The 17,762-nt window shown below is 45.3% G+C and overlaps 1 protein-coding gene across 1 annotated transcript in view; it reads right to left on the bottom strand.

Moving 5' to 3' along the window:
- Positions 1–581: 581 nt before the first annotated feature.
- Positions 582–17,762, bottom strand: part of DOP1B (DOP1 leucine zipper like protein B) — a 101,979-nt gene continuing 84,798 nt past the window's right edge. Inside the window, exons 34-37 of the mRNA XM_075854595.1 lie at positions 17,176–17,231; positions 16,870–17,028; positions 13,769–13,901; positions 582–4,914 (exon numbers count right to left, since the gene is read on the bottom strand). Coding sequence (XP_075710710.1) covers positions 4,666–4,914; positions 13,769–13,901; positions 16,870–17,028; positions 17,176–17,231 — 597 coding nt within the window. The 3' untranslated portion in view covers positions 582–4,665. The remainder of the gene's footprint in view (positions 4,915–13,768; positions 13,902–16,869; positions 17,029–17,175; positions 17,232–17,762) is intronic.

Here is a 17,762-nt window from a genome sequence, read left to right as displayed (position 1 = left end):
GGTTCTATTTAAAAATGGGTTGCCTATAGCAACCAATCACAGGGCAGCTTTGCTTTGACCAGATCAGTTTTAAGAAATGAAAGCCGAGCACTGATTGGTTGCTATAGGCAACAAGGACACGCTTTCTGTCAGACCGTTTTAATAAGGGTGTATTTACACTGCGTTCACCGGGAAAGCTCCCGTAGCACCCGTCTGACCCAATGGATGCCAAAAGTGTCCTTTTGGCATCTGTCGGGTAGGCGTATGTCGGTGTACCGGTTATTTAACGGTTTAGAATAGCGTAATTTACATCCCACAAAAAAGTAGACAGAGTGGTATGCAGGTTTTTAACATAAGAGCCTATGGGCGATGTATGCCGATACAGTGGTATGCGTCGGAGGTAGTAACATACGTAGTAAACGCAGTGTGAATACGCCCTAAATCTCAGTAGTATACCCAGCGCTAAATTATCTTATACATTACATATAGATATATACTATAGGATACATAAGTCTGTGATGTGTGTAGCGATCACCATTCACCCCAGACCCGCTTTTTTTTATACCCGAAATTCAGCCGTTGTAAAAAAAACAGATATTCGGTAAATTTTCAACTTTTATTAAACGTTTTTCACAATTCTTGGTTGAGTGGATTCCGCCTCCACAAACGCACAACCAGCGAAATTAAAAGAACCACTTATCAGATTACATTCATAATAAAACACAGGAAATTTCACATTCAAGGAGGAGAAATAGAATATCATTTCAAGAACCAAGGACGAGTCTAATTTACAGGCCTCATATATAAAATCTGCCTCAGTGTTGCCCCTAGCAACCAAAGGCCACATGGTTTACATTTTTCTAGTCCAGAAAATGAATTTTCATTGGTTGCTATGGGCAACACAACAATTTTTTTCTAAATTACAATCAAATCTAATCTGCCGAGTGCATTATTGGATAAATTAGCAACATAGAAATATCTAATTCCAGGATTAAGGATAAAGTCTGGCGGCGAGACAACATGGGGCAGATTTACTAATGCGGTCTACGATTTAGACAGCGTAAACCTAGACCATACAGTCAGAATATGTCCAAATGATCAAAGTGGCGCATGCTGTATCATAAATCTTGCGAATTAAGCTAGACATTTTAGGGCTAGTTGACGCAGAGTATTTTGGCGCTGTTTTTGATGCAGAAACCGCATCGGAAACAGCGCCAAAAAAAATGCCCGAAATCGCCACACATTGATTTCAATGGAAGGTGGCCAGTTCTATCAATGGGATGCAGAGAAAGCGGTTTTCACAGTGTTTTTTTTTTTTGCCCACAGCGCTCAATGGCCGTGGCCAAAAAAACGCAGCAAAGAGTGCAGGCAAGTCAAAACCTGCCTCAAAATTCCCGAAGGAATTTTGATACAGATTTTTCCGCCTGAAAAAAAACCTCTGTGTGAATAGAACCTTAGACATTTTTGTTCCTTAGATCACTTATTGATTGGCCTAGTTTAAGCCAGTTTATTGTGGTAAAATTATGGAGTACGACATTTTAAAGTCACGCCTTATTTATGCTAGACCACACCCCTTTTACACTAAGCCATACCCCTTGTTGGAAACTATGCAAAACCGGTCTAAAACCGTAGTCGCGCGGCATCTACCCCAGAATTCTGGTGCATTTTGAATAGTAGATGTGTCCCGATGTCTACTGCGCTCCCCCGCCCCCAACTCTCCGACTTCTTCAACAAATAAGTCTAGTTTGTGACTTGCTGGATACCGACAACAATATTCCCGGGATCATCAATATATGTCACACGTAGCCGAGACACTACAGAATTTCCGTCTGGATTTTCTCTGCAGATAATCCGCAGCGTTAACAACTGGATGAGATTTCAACAAATCTCATTCACACTCAAAAAAAAGCCGCACAGAATGTTCTTGGTGTCGGGATCTTCAATGTCAATTTTTTGTTGCAAAAACCATGTGGAATTTCTGTATGGAAAATCCAATACATTGTGATTTCACCGTGTAGGGGGAAGGGGCTTCTGCCAATGACCGGTACAATAAGAATCAATATTTTTCCGAAATGTCAAGAAATGGTAGAGATTTTTTTTTAAATGGCAGAATGACACTTTATATGCAGCCAGGGTAATCTGTGGCTCTATAGCTGTAGTAGAACCACAAGTCTCAGGATATCCTGCTATTCCGAAGTCATTGAAGAATTAAAAGTTAACAAGCTCCACCAATTGGCTTCTGGGTCTACTGCAAATTTATATCTCAGCGTACAACGCCAGACTCTAAAGGCCCTTTTACACCGCTGTGCGCGGATCGAGACATCGTTGATCGGCGCTCGTTTGCTCCCGTCACACGGAGCTATGGATGGGGACGAGCGGTCGTTACTCCCATCGCTGGTCGCCATACATTATTATCACGTCGGCAGCGCGTCTCCCTGTTTACACACCAAGAAGTGCTGCCGACAACGATAATATTTTACTTTTTAAAACTACACGACCAGCAGATGATCGAGCGCTTGCTCGATCATCTGCTGATCGCTGCCCTGTTTACACAGGGCAATGATCAGCAACGAGCGTTCTATAAACCCTTGTCTGCACATTAATCGCCCAGTGTAAAACCCCCTTATGACAGTGGTCTCCAACCTGCGGCTCTCCAGCAGTTGCAAAACTACAACTCCAATCATGTTCCGATAGCCACAGCCTATCAGAGCATGCTGGGTGTCATAGTTTTGCAACAGATAGAGATACACTGGCTGGAGACCACTCCTCTTAATGGTTTGCAGCTTGTCGCTTTCCAGCAGTTGTGAAACTACAGCTCCCATCATGCGGTCAGGGCACGAGACCCTGCTATAGTTTGTATACGTACCATCTGAATTGTACAGTGCTGCGGAATACGTTGGCGCTATATAAATAAATCATTTTATTATTACAGAGCTACAGTCTGCCATCCCGGCATTTTCGACATGCTGAGACTTGTAGTTTCACAACTACTACCCAGTAACGTGTTACCCATGTCTTCAATAAAGCTCCAATACCATTGACATGATATTAGTGATCTAATATTAATCCGTGCAATATTACAATAGAACATCTTAAAATAAGCAGCGAATCACTGCGACCAATAACCTCAATCTTCTCCGTCTTATATAATAAATAGATATACGGAGAGCCGGTTTATACATCGGTAAACCTGCTCATAATCTCTTTGGAATTTTTTTTTATCTTTTAAGTCGTTTTTTCGTCAATTCTGTAAACATGGATGTTCTTACTGCCGTCGCTAAAAGAGTCAATGGTGCAAACGAGAGGGGGGAAAAAAGCAGCATTAAAATCAGGAAAAGTCTGAAGAACGAGAGGCAGTGTTCAGCCAGTATGGGACAAAAATGTAAGCGTTCATAGTATGAACCGAACACCCAGACCCCACATGGTTCTACTAAAAGGAATTTAGGTCAATATAGGCTTCTATGGTGATGTAAGTTGGTTTCCGTAGAATCGCGGGGGTCCAGGTCCTAAAGGTTGTAATATAGACGCTAAAATGTGGCTCAGCGCCAATTCAACTTTGAGCTGAAGATCTGTGTAATCTACATCAGACTGGTTGCTAGGGACATCTCGCCTGGTAACCCTGTAGAAACAGCTGTAGTTGCTGAGCAGTGTAGCCTAGCAACCAGACACCATTCAGACTTGACTCCGTGTTCAGCTCAAAGACAGACTGGCTTTAGATTTGCCATCAATGTCTGATGAGTCCCTACCAAAAAAAGGCCACAGCATCGTCAAGGTTTCCACAACTTGCCCCCCACTGACCAGGCGCTGTGTCAGGAATCATAGCACAGGCTGGGAGTGGTGGTGTCGTGGGAAAAAAAAGGCTCACAGACGGCCTCAAGTATCATTAGTGATGACAAAAGATGTCCGTGTTTTCCAGACCAGCCAATCAGATCATTTCTTTTATTAAAAAAATTCAATCTGAAACCCGATTGGTGGATATTGGCAATACGGACACCTTCGTGTCTACTAGTTTTTATTAGTAATCATTACATTATAGCTGTGTTTTTGTCATATTACCCTAGCAACAAATGTAGGGGGGGGGGGATTTATAAAGCTAAAAGCAACCAATCAGATCGCTGCTTCTATTTGCCGACCACCTTAGAAAAACAAGTGCAGCCACCTAATTAGCCAAGTATACGCGGAGGAGTTCCCCAATCAGATTGGTGCTTTCATTTTCCAGCTTGACGTAGGAAACAGACAGCTGTAATGTGATTGGTTGCTATGGGCAATTCCTCCGGTTTTCCTTTGCACTAGTCTTTGGCAACCAATCAAATTACAGCTCCCATCTTTCCTGCCAGACAGAAGATAAAAGCTACAACCGGATTGGCTACCTGCACTTTTCCTTTGCACTAGTTTATATAAATCTTCTCCCGTGATTGTGTGCTTCTCGGACACCATACTGGGCCTATCTATATACGGGGATGGTTTTCTGTATTTTATCAGCCAACCTCTCTTATTAAGGCATATTTTACATAAGTTATAATTACAACCTTATTAAGTTTGGATAGAAGGCATTTTTACCATATATACACATATATATACTGGTTGTATCTGGATTTTCTATTAACATTCCTCTTTTGTATAGCGGCAGTGTAGACTGGGGTGATGCTCCGCCATGTGTCACATGGTCTGTACATCGCCGACACATTAACTTGACATGCTTTCCAAAAAGTCAGATTCCACGTATTCTTCAAGATCCCTAAGGACCCTTGTAGTGTCTTCTACTGGGTATTCCACTGAGATGTTCAGATCATGAGTAGGACCTGATCCCTTTCCCTTTGCTTTAAATACAAAGCTGAGTGTCCTGAAAAACGGCATGAGCTGCGTGATCTTAGATATAGAACGAAGATTGAGTAGTGGAAATTCAGTTTTCTTCAGATTTTCTGCCATGTTTTCCTAAAAAATAAAAATTTATGATTCTTGAGATCTGCGTGTTATAGTCATGATTGCAATACAAGGTACATTTGCCCCACGCGTATAGATTTTAAATACATGAAAAGTTCAGTAACTTTGTACATAAATTACTTATCTTGTACTAATTTTGAGTTACATCCTGTATTACACTCCAGAGCTGCACTCACTGTTCTGCTGGTGGAGTCACTGTGTACATACATTACATTACTTATCCTGTACTGATTCTGACTTACATCCTGTATTATACTCCAGAGCTGCACTCACTATTCTGCTGGTGGAGTCACTGTGTACATACATTACATTACTTATCCTGTACTGATTCTGACTTACATCCTGTATTATACTCCAGAGCTGCACTCACTATTCTGCTGGTGGAGTCACTGTGTACATACATTACATTACTTATCCTGTACTGATTCTGACTTACATCCTGTATTATACTCCAGAGCTGCACTCACTATTCTGCTGGTGGAGTCACTGTGTACATACATTACATTACTTATCCTGTACTGATCCTGGGATACATCCTGTATTATACTCCAGAGCTGCACTCACTATTCTGCTGGTGGAGTCACTGTGTACATACATTACATTACTTATCCTGTACTGATTCTGACTTACATCCTGTATTATACTCCAGAGCTGCACTCACTATTCTGCTGGTGGAGTCACTGTGTACATACATTACATTACTTATCCTGTACTGATTCTGACTTACATCCTGTATTATACTCCAGAGCTGCACTCACTATTCTGCTGGTGGAGTCACTGTGTACATACATTACATTACTTATCCTGTACTGATTCTGACTTACATCCTGTATTATACTCCAGAGCTGCACTCACTATTCTGCTGGTGGAGTCACTGTGTACATACATTACATTACTTATCCTGTACTAATCGTGAGTTACATCCTGTATTATACTCCAGAGCTGCACTCACTATTCTGCTGGTGGAGTCACTGTGTACATACATTACATTACTTATCCTGTACTGATCCTGAGTTATATCCTGTATTATACTCCTTAGCTGCATTCACTATTCTGCTGGTGGAGTCACTGTGTACATACATTATATTACTTATCCTGTACTGATCCTGAGTTACATCCTGTATTATACTCCAGAGCTGCACTCACTATTCTGCTGGGGGAGTCACTGTGTACATACATTACATTACTTATCCTGTACTGATCCTGAGTTACTACCTGTATTATATTCCAGAGCTGCACTCCCTATTCTGCTGGTGGAGTCACTGTGTACATACATTACATTACTTATCCTGTACTGATCCTGAGTTACATCCTGTATTATACTCCAGAGCTGCACTCACTATTCTGCTGGTGGAGTCACTGTGTACATACATTACTTATCCTGTACTGATCCTGAGTTACATCCTGTATTATACTCCAGAGCTGCACTCACTATTCTGCAGGAGTAGTCATAGTGTACATACATGATATTACTTATCCTGTTTTATACAGCGTGATTCAAAAGGGATGGTGCAAAATTAAAGGCCTGTAGTTAAAGTAACATTAGTGGCAAATGGCCAGTGACTGAAAATCAAAGCAAAAACTAGCTTAGTGCCCATATCAACCAATCACAGCACAGCTTTAATTTTTAAAAGCCAAATTTGAAATGTGTTACACAGTGTGACATAAGATGGCGACATCGAAGCAAGAAAACGCTTTTCACGTGTTGGAATTTGCAAGAACGGGATCTGTTGTGACCGTACAGTGAGACTTTCACAATAAATTTGATAAATGTGCTCCGCATAGAAACCGCATTTCGCGTTGGGTGAAGCAATTTGAAAAACGGAATAATGTATGTAATGGTAGAGCAACCTCAGAACAAAAGCTCAAACAAACGAGAAAAAACTGAGTCCTGTATCCCAGCTGTAAAGAAAGTGGTTAGCCATGTGATTAGTCTCGGAGCTGCACGCAATAACGAACAAATATTAAATTAAATAAAAACTCTGCAAAAATCAGCGCTGCTCGCGAATAGTTACTTGTCGGCAGCCATATGAACGCTGCCATAGGGTCCTGTCCAGTACAATTCGCCTCCTCTATCAGCCGCTTTCTCACCGCGTCGGCATCTGTCAGCAGCGCGCGCTCCTTCATCCCGCTCTGCAGATTGCGCTGCTGTTGCTGTACAAACTTCCTCCTAATCAGAAGACTGAAGGACAAACCTGATCCTTGGTCCTCTGGGAGGCTGATAGACGGTTTCTTTGCTCCAAAAGAGTTTGTAGTGAGAGAAAAGCAAAAAAAACCCGGGTGGAAACCGATTGACCGGTTAGACGCCCGGTATTTATTTAAAAAAACTTTAAGAGGCTCTGTCACCACATTATAAGTGCCCTGTCTCCTACATAAGGAGATCGGCGCTGTAATGTAGGTGACAGTAATGCTTTTTATTTAGAAAAACGATCTATTTTCACAACGTTAGGAGCGATTTTGGTTTATGCTAATGAGCTTTCTTAATGCCCAAGTGGGCGTACTTTTACTTTCGACCAAGTGGGCGTTGTACAGAGGAGTGCATGACGCTGACCAATCAGCATCATGCACTCCTCTCCATTCATTTACACTGCACTAGCGATATAGATATATCACTATGTGCAGCCTCATACACAAGCCCTAATATTACTACAGTGTCCTGATAATGAATACACATGAAATCCAGCCTGGACGTCATGTGTACTCAGAGTCCTGACACTTCTGACTCTTTTTTTTGTGAGATTCCGGCAAGTGAAACCAAATCTCGTTTAGCTCCGAGATCTCGCGAGATTTCGTATCCGTTGCTGGAATCTCACAGAAAAGAGTCAGAAGTGTCAGGATTGTGAGTACACATGACGTCCAGGCTGGATGGTCATGTGTATTCATTATCAGGACACTGTAGTAATATTAGGGCTTGTGTATGAGGTTGCACATAGTGATATATCTATATCGCTAGTGCAGTGTAAATGAATGGAGAGGAGTGCATGATGCTGATTGGTCAGCGTCATACACTCCTCTGTACAACGCCCACTTGGTCGAAAGTAAAAATACGCCCACTTGGGCATTAAGAAAGCTCATTAGCATAAACCAAAATCGCTCCTAACGTTGTGAAAAAAGATCGTTTTTTTTAAATAAAAAGCATCACGGTCACCTACATTACAGCGCCCATCTCCTTATATAGGAGACAGGGCACTTATAATGTGGTGACGGAGCCTCTTTAACTTATTTTTTTATTATTACTATGGTCTGTCCCTCAAAGGTCAGAAAATACATTTGTGGGACTTTATTTTTTTCCTCTTTTACACCATGTTCTTTCACTGTGCACAGCAGCCCCAGTTATAGGGGAAATCAGCCCTCTTATAATGCCGATTGTCACTAATAGGGCTGTGCTGGGTCTAGTAAGACCCGGCAGCAGTCTGCCACTAACGGCACCCGGCGATCATGTGACCAGTCACATGATCACCGGGACCAATTGAGGCTATTTATACACACAGCGCTCATTGAGATTAGAGAAGATAGAATCACCTAAAGCTGTTTCTATCTTCTCCTCAAGGTCGCTGGGAGTCACTGACTGACGGCCGGGGGCCCCGACATTCAGCTGCCTGATCGCTCGGGCAGCAAGCTACAATCGGCACTGTAAATACGCTATGGCGCGGGTTTTAAGGACCCCGACCACAGGACGTATATACACAGCCGGCGGTCGGGGACTGGTTAATATTTGTTCATTATTGCATGCAGTTCCAAGAGGAACCACATTGCTAACCATGAAGCAATTTGAAACCACTGGGTGTTTATGTCATGGGAAAAGTCTGGGGTGCCCAAAGCCTTCAGAAGAGACTGTGAACAGGATTCGAGCCGTGTACGAGCGTAGTCCTAGAAAGTCGACCAGGCTGACTAGTATGGAACTACAGGTGCCACAAACCACGGTATGTCGTATCTTCCGAAAACTTCTGCGTTGTAAGTCATACAGATTACATCTTCTCCAGGAGCTGAAACCAGACAACAAACCGAAATGCCGTCTATCAGCAGGAGGTTTCCCAATAACTGAATGTTGGATCGGCCGCGCCGGAAACGATTCACCAATATTGCGCTAGCCTCTACGACTGCTAGATCTAGCACCCTGCGACTTCTTTCTGTGGGGCTACATCAAGGACTCCGTGTATTTGCCCCACAGCCATCTGCCTATCAATGTCCCATGGCTGTAGAAACACAGCACCGGCCATGGGAAATTGCTCCAGGCAAAATAAGACAGACAATTAGACATTGTCTTGTTTACCAAAGGGGGGCAGGAGAACTGTCCTTAGATCTCCTGTCTCCCTACTCAGGGGGCCGGAGATGTAGTTGGGGACTCATCCTGTGATACATTCCTGCATCACAGGACGTCCCCACTAAAAGGGGTTTTACACAGGACGATTATCGTGCAGGCGAGCGTTAATATAACGCTAGTTTCCGATAATTGCCCTGTGTAAACAGGGGACCGATCAGCAGATGAACGAGCAAACTCGATCATCTGATGGTCGCATCGTTTTAAAAAAGTTAAATATTATCGTTGGTTGGCAGCACATCTCCCTGTAAACAGGATGACGTGCTGCCGACATGATAAAAATGGATGGGGACGAGCGATCGGAGTAACGAGCGCTCGTCCCAATCCATAGCTCCGTGTGACAGGAGCAAACGAGCGCCGATCAACGATGTCTCATTGATCGGCGGCGCTCGGTGATGTCATATCACTGCACCGACCCATGTGGGCCCGGCGCCAGTGGCACTACAGTGCCTGCGCCTGGCTCGGGAGTGAGTGCACAGGACGGGCTTAAATAACCCAGCGCCGATGCGCTAGCTCTCTTTTTCTCCTGCTCCCACCACCAACGCAGGACCTCCTGCTCCCCCCAACGCACTGCCACCAACGATCCCCTGGAAGAACAAGCCCAAGTATCATCCACTTCTTCTCTCTCTGTCCCCTGGACAACGAGCATTATATCCCTACCTCTCTCCCCCCCATACTATGAGCTGGTGCCCCATTTTCCCCCTAGTTAACCCCTAGCCCTGCACATTCCCTGATATTTAACCCTTTACATTCCCTGGTAACCCTTTACCGCCCTTCGACCTATACTACCTGCACATTCCCCTGGTATTTCTCTATTACCGCTAAAGTTTACCCATTAGTAACAGGGACAGTTAGAGCTAGCTGGGGGTAGGACATAGAAGGAAGCGTGAGTGTACTGTATTTTATATGTATGTTTAGGTACGTGAGTATCAGGATAGTATTGTAATATCTTGTCGTAATAGTGGGCCACGTGTAGTGTCACTGTACTTAGTATTAATAGTTATTATGTGTATTGAGGTATATTGATACTATACCATGAAGATAATTGTGTATTTGATAACGGAGAGTAATTTGTGTTGGTAATAAACCTTTATTTACTATACACTTGTGTCATGAATCAGCGCACTCACACACACCACGCACACACACACACACACACACACTTAGTAGCAAGGCAAATAGATAAGCGTAATACAAAAGAACAAGGTAGGGGAGCAAGGCATAACCCGAGTGACACTAATAAAAGGAGATAGAAATAGTCAGTGAACCCCACTATATACTAGCCCTTTTATTTTGCACCATCCTTTTATCACCTTATACTTCAGAGCTGCACTCACTATTCTGCTGGTGGAGTCACTGTGTACATACACTACATTACTTATCGTGTACTGATCCTGAGTTACATTCTGTATTATACTCCAGAGCTGCACTGTAGTATGTAGTACTGATCTTCAGTTACAGCTTAAAGGGAATGTGTCACGAATCAAACCTTTTTTTTATTTTTTTTTAAGTAAGTTATTTATTTCTATTATATTTTTACGTTTTTTGCTGTAGTTTTTTTTTCTTCCACATGGTGGAAAGTATTAAAAATGTAATAATAATTTGACTTGTTTTCCTATGTTGGCCACCAGAGGGAGCACTTCCCAGAATTACAGAAAGGTGAATAAGGCAAAGCAACCTGACTCACAGCTGCCGTAAATGTGGGAGGGACTCTCACCCCCCCTCCTACAAGCCAGGAAAAGGTGTCTTCAAATTACTAAGCAGTGTCCGGCTGCCAATTTGGATGTGATTCTGCAGCTGGCAGAAGCTATAGGACACACCAAAGGCTAAGGGTATGTTCACAGGCTTACTAAACAAAGGGAAAACAGCTCCTGATTTTCAGCCATTTTTTAATCAAACTCGCGTTTTTGTCGTCGTTTTTTACGGCCGTTTTTGGAGCTGTTTTTCTATAGAGAGTCAATGAAAAACGGCACGTAAAAAGACACCCGCCAAAAAGAACTGCATATCACTTCTTTTTGACGGGTGTCTTTTTACGTGCCGTTTTTGGAAATCGGCCACGTAAAAAACACCCTGTCGGAAGAGAACGCCGTATTTCCCATTGAAACCAATGGGCACATGCTTGTAGGTGTTGTGCTTCCGATTTTTCAGCTCTACTACATCTGAAACACAGTCAGCACTGCTACATACACACACTCAGTGTTACTACACAGACACACACACACAAACACACACACACACACTCAGCTCTACTACATCTGACACACAGTCAGCAATGCTACATACACAGTCAGCTTTACTACACAGACACACACACACTCAGCTCTTCTACATCTGCTACATACAGACACTGGCAGGGATTTTACAAGGAACACAAAGAAGCAATGGCCCTTAGAAGATCAGAACAAACACGATATGTTATCAGCAGGAGCTGCACTGATAATCAACCGGCAGGGGATGACAGACTCCACGGCTGCACTACAGGTATCGTCAGCAGAATACAAGGGCCGTTTATGTCAGCTTGCAGTCTGCAATGCAATGCATGGGCGGCCCGTCGGGGGTCACGAGAGCGGGGGTCTGTGAGAGAGAGAGAGAGGGGGACAGACAGAGACACACACCTTACCTGCAGTGCAGCTGGTCTTCATAATGGCGCCTGCTTTCTCCCTACAAACCGGCTTCTATGCTGTGTGACTCTGACCTGCGTCTGTGCAGTACAGAGCCAAATAGCAGAGGTAATGGACGGGAGCCGTTCATTGTGCCCTATGCATTGTAGCTGCCGTATTCCATCTCTGTATGTGTCGTTAATCGACACATACAGAGATGAAAAAAAAATGGTAGCCCCCATAGAGAAGTAAAAGTATGAATACATTAAAAAGTAGAAAGTGACATCACAAATAAAGAAAATTTTTGTTTACATTATATTAAAAGCAATATAATTAAAATAAAATAAAAATCATGACACCTTCCCTTTAAATCTCCCAGGATTCCCTGCTAGCTCAATGACTACATAGAGCTTCTGCGTGATCCGGCACAGCCTTTTCTAGTGAGGTCATCATGCGTGATCCGGCACATCCTCTTCTAGTGAGGTCATCATGCGTGATACGACACGGACTCTTCTAGTGAGGTCATCATGCGTGATCCGACACGGACTCTTCTAGTGAGGTCATGTGTGATCCGGCACAGCCTCTTCTAGTGAGGTCATCATGCGTGATCCGGCACATCCTCTTCTAGTGCGGTCATCATGTGTGATCTGGCACAGCCTCTTCTAGTGAGGTCATCATGCGTGATCCGGCACATCCTCTTCTAGTGAGGTCATCATGTGTGATCCGGCACAGCCTCTTCTAGTGAGGTCATCATGCGTGATCTGACACGGCCTCTTCTAGTGAGGTCATCATGTGTGATCCGGCACAGCCTCTTCTAGTGAGGTCATGTGTGATCCGGCACAGCCTCTTCTAGTGAGGTCATCATGCGTGATCCGGCACATCCTCTTCTAGTGAGGTCATCATGTGTGATCTGGCACAGCCTCTTCTAGTGAGGTCATCATGCGTGATCCAGCACATCCTCTTCTAGTGAGGTCATCATGTGTGATCTGGCACAGCCTCTTCTAGTGAGGTCATCATGCGTGATCCAACACAGACTCTTCTAGTGAGGTCATCATGCGTGATCCAACACAGCCTCTTCTAGTGAGGTCATCATGCGTGATCTGGCACAGCCTCTTTTAGTGAGGTCATCATGCGTGATCCAACACAGACTCTTCTAGTGAGGTCATCATGCGTGATCCAACACAGCCTCTTCTAGTGAGGTCATCATGCGTGATCTGGCACAGCCTCTTCTAGTGAGGTCATCATGCGTGATCCGACACGGCCTCTTCTAGTGAGGTCATCATGTGTGATCCGGCACAGCCTCTTCTAGTGAGGTCATCATGTGTGATCCGACACGGCCTCTTCTAGTGAGGTCATCATGTGTGATCCGGCACAGCCTCTTCTAGTGAGGTCATGTGTGATCCGGCACAGCCTCTTCTAGTGAGGTCATCATGCGTGATCCGACACGGCCTCTTCTAGTGAGGTCATCATGTGGGATCTGGCACAGCCTCTTCTAGTGAGGTCATCATGCGTGATCCGGCACAGCCTCTTCTAGTGAGGTCATCATGTGTGATCCGGCACAGCCTCTTCTAGTGAGGTTCATCACGCGTGATCCTACTTCTTCTAGTGAGGTCATCATGTGTGATCCGGCACAGCCTCTTCTAGTGAGGTCATCACGCGTGATCCTACACAGCCTCTTCTAGTGAGGTCATCCTGTGTGATCCGGCACAGCCTCTTCTAGTGAGGTCATCCTGTGTGATCCGGCACAGCCTCTTCTAGTGAGGTCATCACGCGTGATCCTACACAGCCTCTTCTAGTGAGGTCATCATGTGTGATCCGGCACAGCCTGTGTCTCTGCATAGAACATATTCCTCCTGCCTAACAAAACAGGGGACCTTCTGGCAGCTTCCCTTTACACTGCTAACAAAGATACACAGATACGTACCCCAAACCTCAACCTCATAAGCTCTAGGATACGAACTACGTGAGGTTTACATTCCTGGTGATTTTCTACCATATCGGATGCTAGAACCACGCACGATTCTGTGTCCACTTCTGGAACAAAAGCCCATCTGTACCTACAATACAGCAGAAAGCAGGATGAAGCAACGCAGAATAATCTCTAATCATACAGTACGAATTCATATTCAAGATTTTACATGTTATTCTCAGACAGTAGCTCGTGTCTCATCAGAATCCCAAACATCAATATTCTGCCTGTATTTATGAAGGGGGATCTCCGGGACTTAAACATTTATAGTCAATGACCAATGTTTAAATCGGGGATGGTCCAACAGCCGGGACAATGTCTTGCTATACAAATACGAGTTTCAGGGAGTACCCCTAATATGCCCCCTTCACACCATATTTGGGCTTTATAGTTGAGGTCTACATTTTCCTGAGATATGCGGCATCAGGGCCACCTGGCAGGCGCTTATCTACCTCTGAAAAACATTTATGTTCTGCCAAGCCAAACAGGTAATAGGGATTGATAGCTGCCGGCATGTGGATGAAACACATATATATCACTATTATTAATGTTATGATTTTCAACTTTACATATAGAATAAATATTAGGGCATATGGACATTTTATTGGGGGTGGGAGGGGGAGTCTACCAATCAGGACTCCCTCTATTAGCAAACAGCAGCTTCCAATCTGAAGACCTGAGCACAACCACGTATTACCGCCAGTCCATTATTAGAATTGGCTCCATGTAATACTACAATTTCCACGCAGTGAACCCGGATCACCGGGGTTTCAGCTGCTGGACCCACATTTATTCTGTAATAGACATTTATGGCATATCGATAGGATACACTGAACATGTCTGCTTGGTGGGGGTCCATGCACAGGCACCCCACTGACCCCAGGAATGGGGGCTTCCTGTCGAGTTCCTTGTGGATAGGTTTACATGATGTTCTCTTTTCTTTATAGTAAACGGCAGATCGTTTCTTCACCCTGATACAGACCTGATAACTTTGCAGCATTTATTGTACATTTATTGTGATTTGTATTCTTTGCACATGGGCTGCAGGATATTGATCCGGAGTAGTAATTCTGTGTTTTTTCTTAGAAGTTTGTTCGGAAATAAACTTTTTTATGTGTGTACCATCTCCCCTCTCCTCACAGCCTGTCAGAGAGTGAGATCGGGTACACACTGTAACACATTAAGGCCCCATACACACGTAGTACGGTCCACGGGTTTACGGCCCCATTCATTTCTTTTAGCCGCGGACATCTTTCCGTATCGCTACGGATGGGTGCCCGTGAAGTAGAACCGTGCCGGGAATTATGGAGCATGTCCTATTTTTTACGTGCCCCCATACTTTGTATGGGATCACGTCCCGAAAATGCGGGCGGCCGTCAGCGGCTGGCCGTGCCCACAATTGCGGGCTGTGATTATGGGCACTTTGCCTTTCCTTCCTTTTTTATAAATATATTATTTTTTGTCTATCTAGCCCCTCCACTCCCCCTCGCCCCTCCACTCCCCCTCGCCTCTACACTCCCCTCCCCCTCGCCTCGCCTCTACACTCCGCCTCGCCTCTACACTCCCCCTCGCCTCGCCTCTACACTCCCCCTCGCCTCGCCTCTACACTCCCCCTCGCCTCGCCTCTACACTCCCCCTCGCCTCGCCTCTACACTCCCCCTCGCCTCGCCTCTACACTCCCCCTCGCCTCTACACTCCCCCTCGCCTCTACACTCCCCCTCGCCTCTACACTCCCCCTCGCCTCTACACTCCCCCTCGCCTCTACACTCCCCCTCGCCTCTACACTCCCCCTCGCCTCTACACTCCCCCTCGCCTCTACACTCCCCCTCGCCTCTACACTCCCCCTCGCCTCTACACTCCCCCTCGCCTCTACACTCCCCCTCGCCTCTACACTCCCCCTCGCCTCTACACTCCCCCTCGCCTCTACACTCCCCCTCGCCTCTACACTCCCCCTCGCCTCTACACTCCCCCTCGCCTCTACACTCCCCCTCGCCTCTACACTCCCCCTCGCCTCGCCTCTACACTCCCCCTCGCCTCGCCTCTACACTCCCCCTCGCCTCTACACTCCCCCTCGCCTCTACACTCCCCCTCGCCTCTACACTCCCCCTCGCCTCTACACTCCCCCTCGCCTCTACACTCCCCCTCGCCTCTACACTCCCCCTCGCCTCTACACTCCCCCTCGCCTCTACACTCCCCCTCGCCTCTACACTCCCCCTCGCCTCTACACTCCCCCTCGCCTCTACACTCCCCCTCGCCTCTACACTCCCCCTCGCCTCTACACTCCCCCTCGCCTCTCCACTTAAATGTGGAAATTTTGGGGCACTATATAAATAAATAATTTTATTATTATGATCGATCTAATATCTCATATCTATCTACTGATCTATAAAATACACTTTTAGGGTACGGCTACATGTAACTATGTCCTACCATGATGTGGGTAAAATACCGAGCTAGCATGGGGTTTTACCGCAGATCAGCAGTTTTGGAATATGTAAGCATGTCTGTGCATTGTTTTACCTGCAAAAGCCATGCAGACATACAAGAGCAGTCCAAAACGGCAGTGATTTGTGGCGAAACCACACACCGGCAAGGTTTTTCCCCCTCATTGTAGCCGCACTTTATCCAAGCCGCGGCCTTCGTGTCTGTCCATCCATGTCGCTATTTATACGCGATTCTCAATTATCTATAAGATATTCATTTATTGCTACATTTATTAGATACACTAGTTTCAGGGTATGTTCTGATGTCGTGGATTTGACCACATGTGTTACATGGTAATTCTGCTGCAGATTAGATCATGTATCCATTAGTATTAGGTTGTTGTGTGAAAGTATTCTCTTATTACGCAATATGGAAGCTCTTTACGTTCTGAGAAAACCGACACCAAATACATGTAGGTTGGCAGAGGAATAGAACTATTTTCCAATAAATTGGCACACGGCTAAAACATGACATTGTGCAGGAAGGGATAAAGTTTCCGGTCAGGAAGTGGTTAAAATCTATGTAGTATTTCTTAATACAATGCGCCTAAAAGTGCCACACACAACACCTACATCTGAAATAGAGGCATCTTATCTGGAGGAAACGACAGCGCGGTGTCCAGGAACTTGCCCGCGGACAGGTAAAGGTCCAGGCTGCTCTGCTGGATTTCCGGATACGCGGGTCCGTTGCTCTCCGTCGCCGCGGCCTTCTGTTTACTTGCTTTGTTATTTCTGTAAGAAATAAATGTTTTTACGTAAATGAATCAGGATCAGGTGAGAAATATGCGGTTATTTTATTACACCCACACCCAAAACCATACGTATTGGTGTAGGACAGGGACACACAACAAACATACAGGGAAATGAATCGGCTCTTACTTTGTTGTGGTCTCTTCTTCCGTCAAATCATCTTGAAGTTGGACGAACGCGTGTATCTGAAGACAAAGATTGTTTCAGGACAGACGGTCACCCATAACAAGAATACGTTCTCCATTCCCACATACGGCTATTTTATGTTCCCTAACCCCATTAAGATCTGAGTCAAAGATTCAGTCAGACGGTCCCGGAGATCCAGCATGTCCCAAGTCAGAGCACACCTACCCCCAGCATCCCCGCTTCTTCCACAGCTGAGCCTGCCTGACTTTTAGGGCCAGCCATTCCCACGTGGACCCAGCCGTTGATCGCCCTGACCAGCTTTCGTGGCTACCCAGGCCTGTCCAAATGGGGACTTCCCGCACAGCCTGTGTAGACCCCCCCCACTGACGAGCCACCATGGCATTAAGCCAGTAGTCACCGTGGCCCATAAACCGCCACTGAGCAAGTGAAGTGTCGCGATCCCGCCTCACAAACCAAACATCAAAACCGTAATCAAAGGAATGAGAGGGTGGAAAACCGGTCTCCTCAGGTAAGACTAACCACCACTCTGCTCCGTTATCTGCCCTAGAAACTCCCTCTAAGGCTGGGTT

The sequence above is a fragment of the Rhinoderma darwinii genome, chromosome 2 (assembly GCF_050947455.1).
Source record: "Rhinoderma darwinii isolate aRhiDar2 chromosome 2, aRhiDar2.hap1, whole genome shotgun sequence".
NCBI lineage: Eukaryota > Metazoa > Chordata > Amphibia > Anura > Rhinodermatidae > Rhinoderma > Rhinoderma darwinii.
This window is presented reverse-complemented; position numbering and strand designations above follow the sequence as displayed.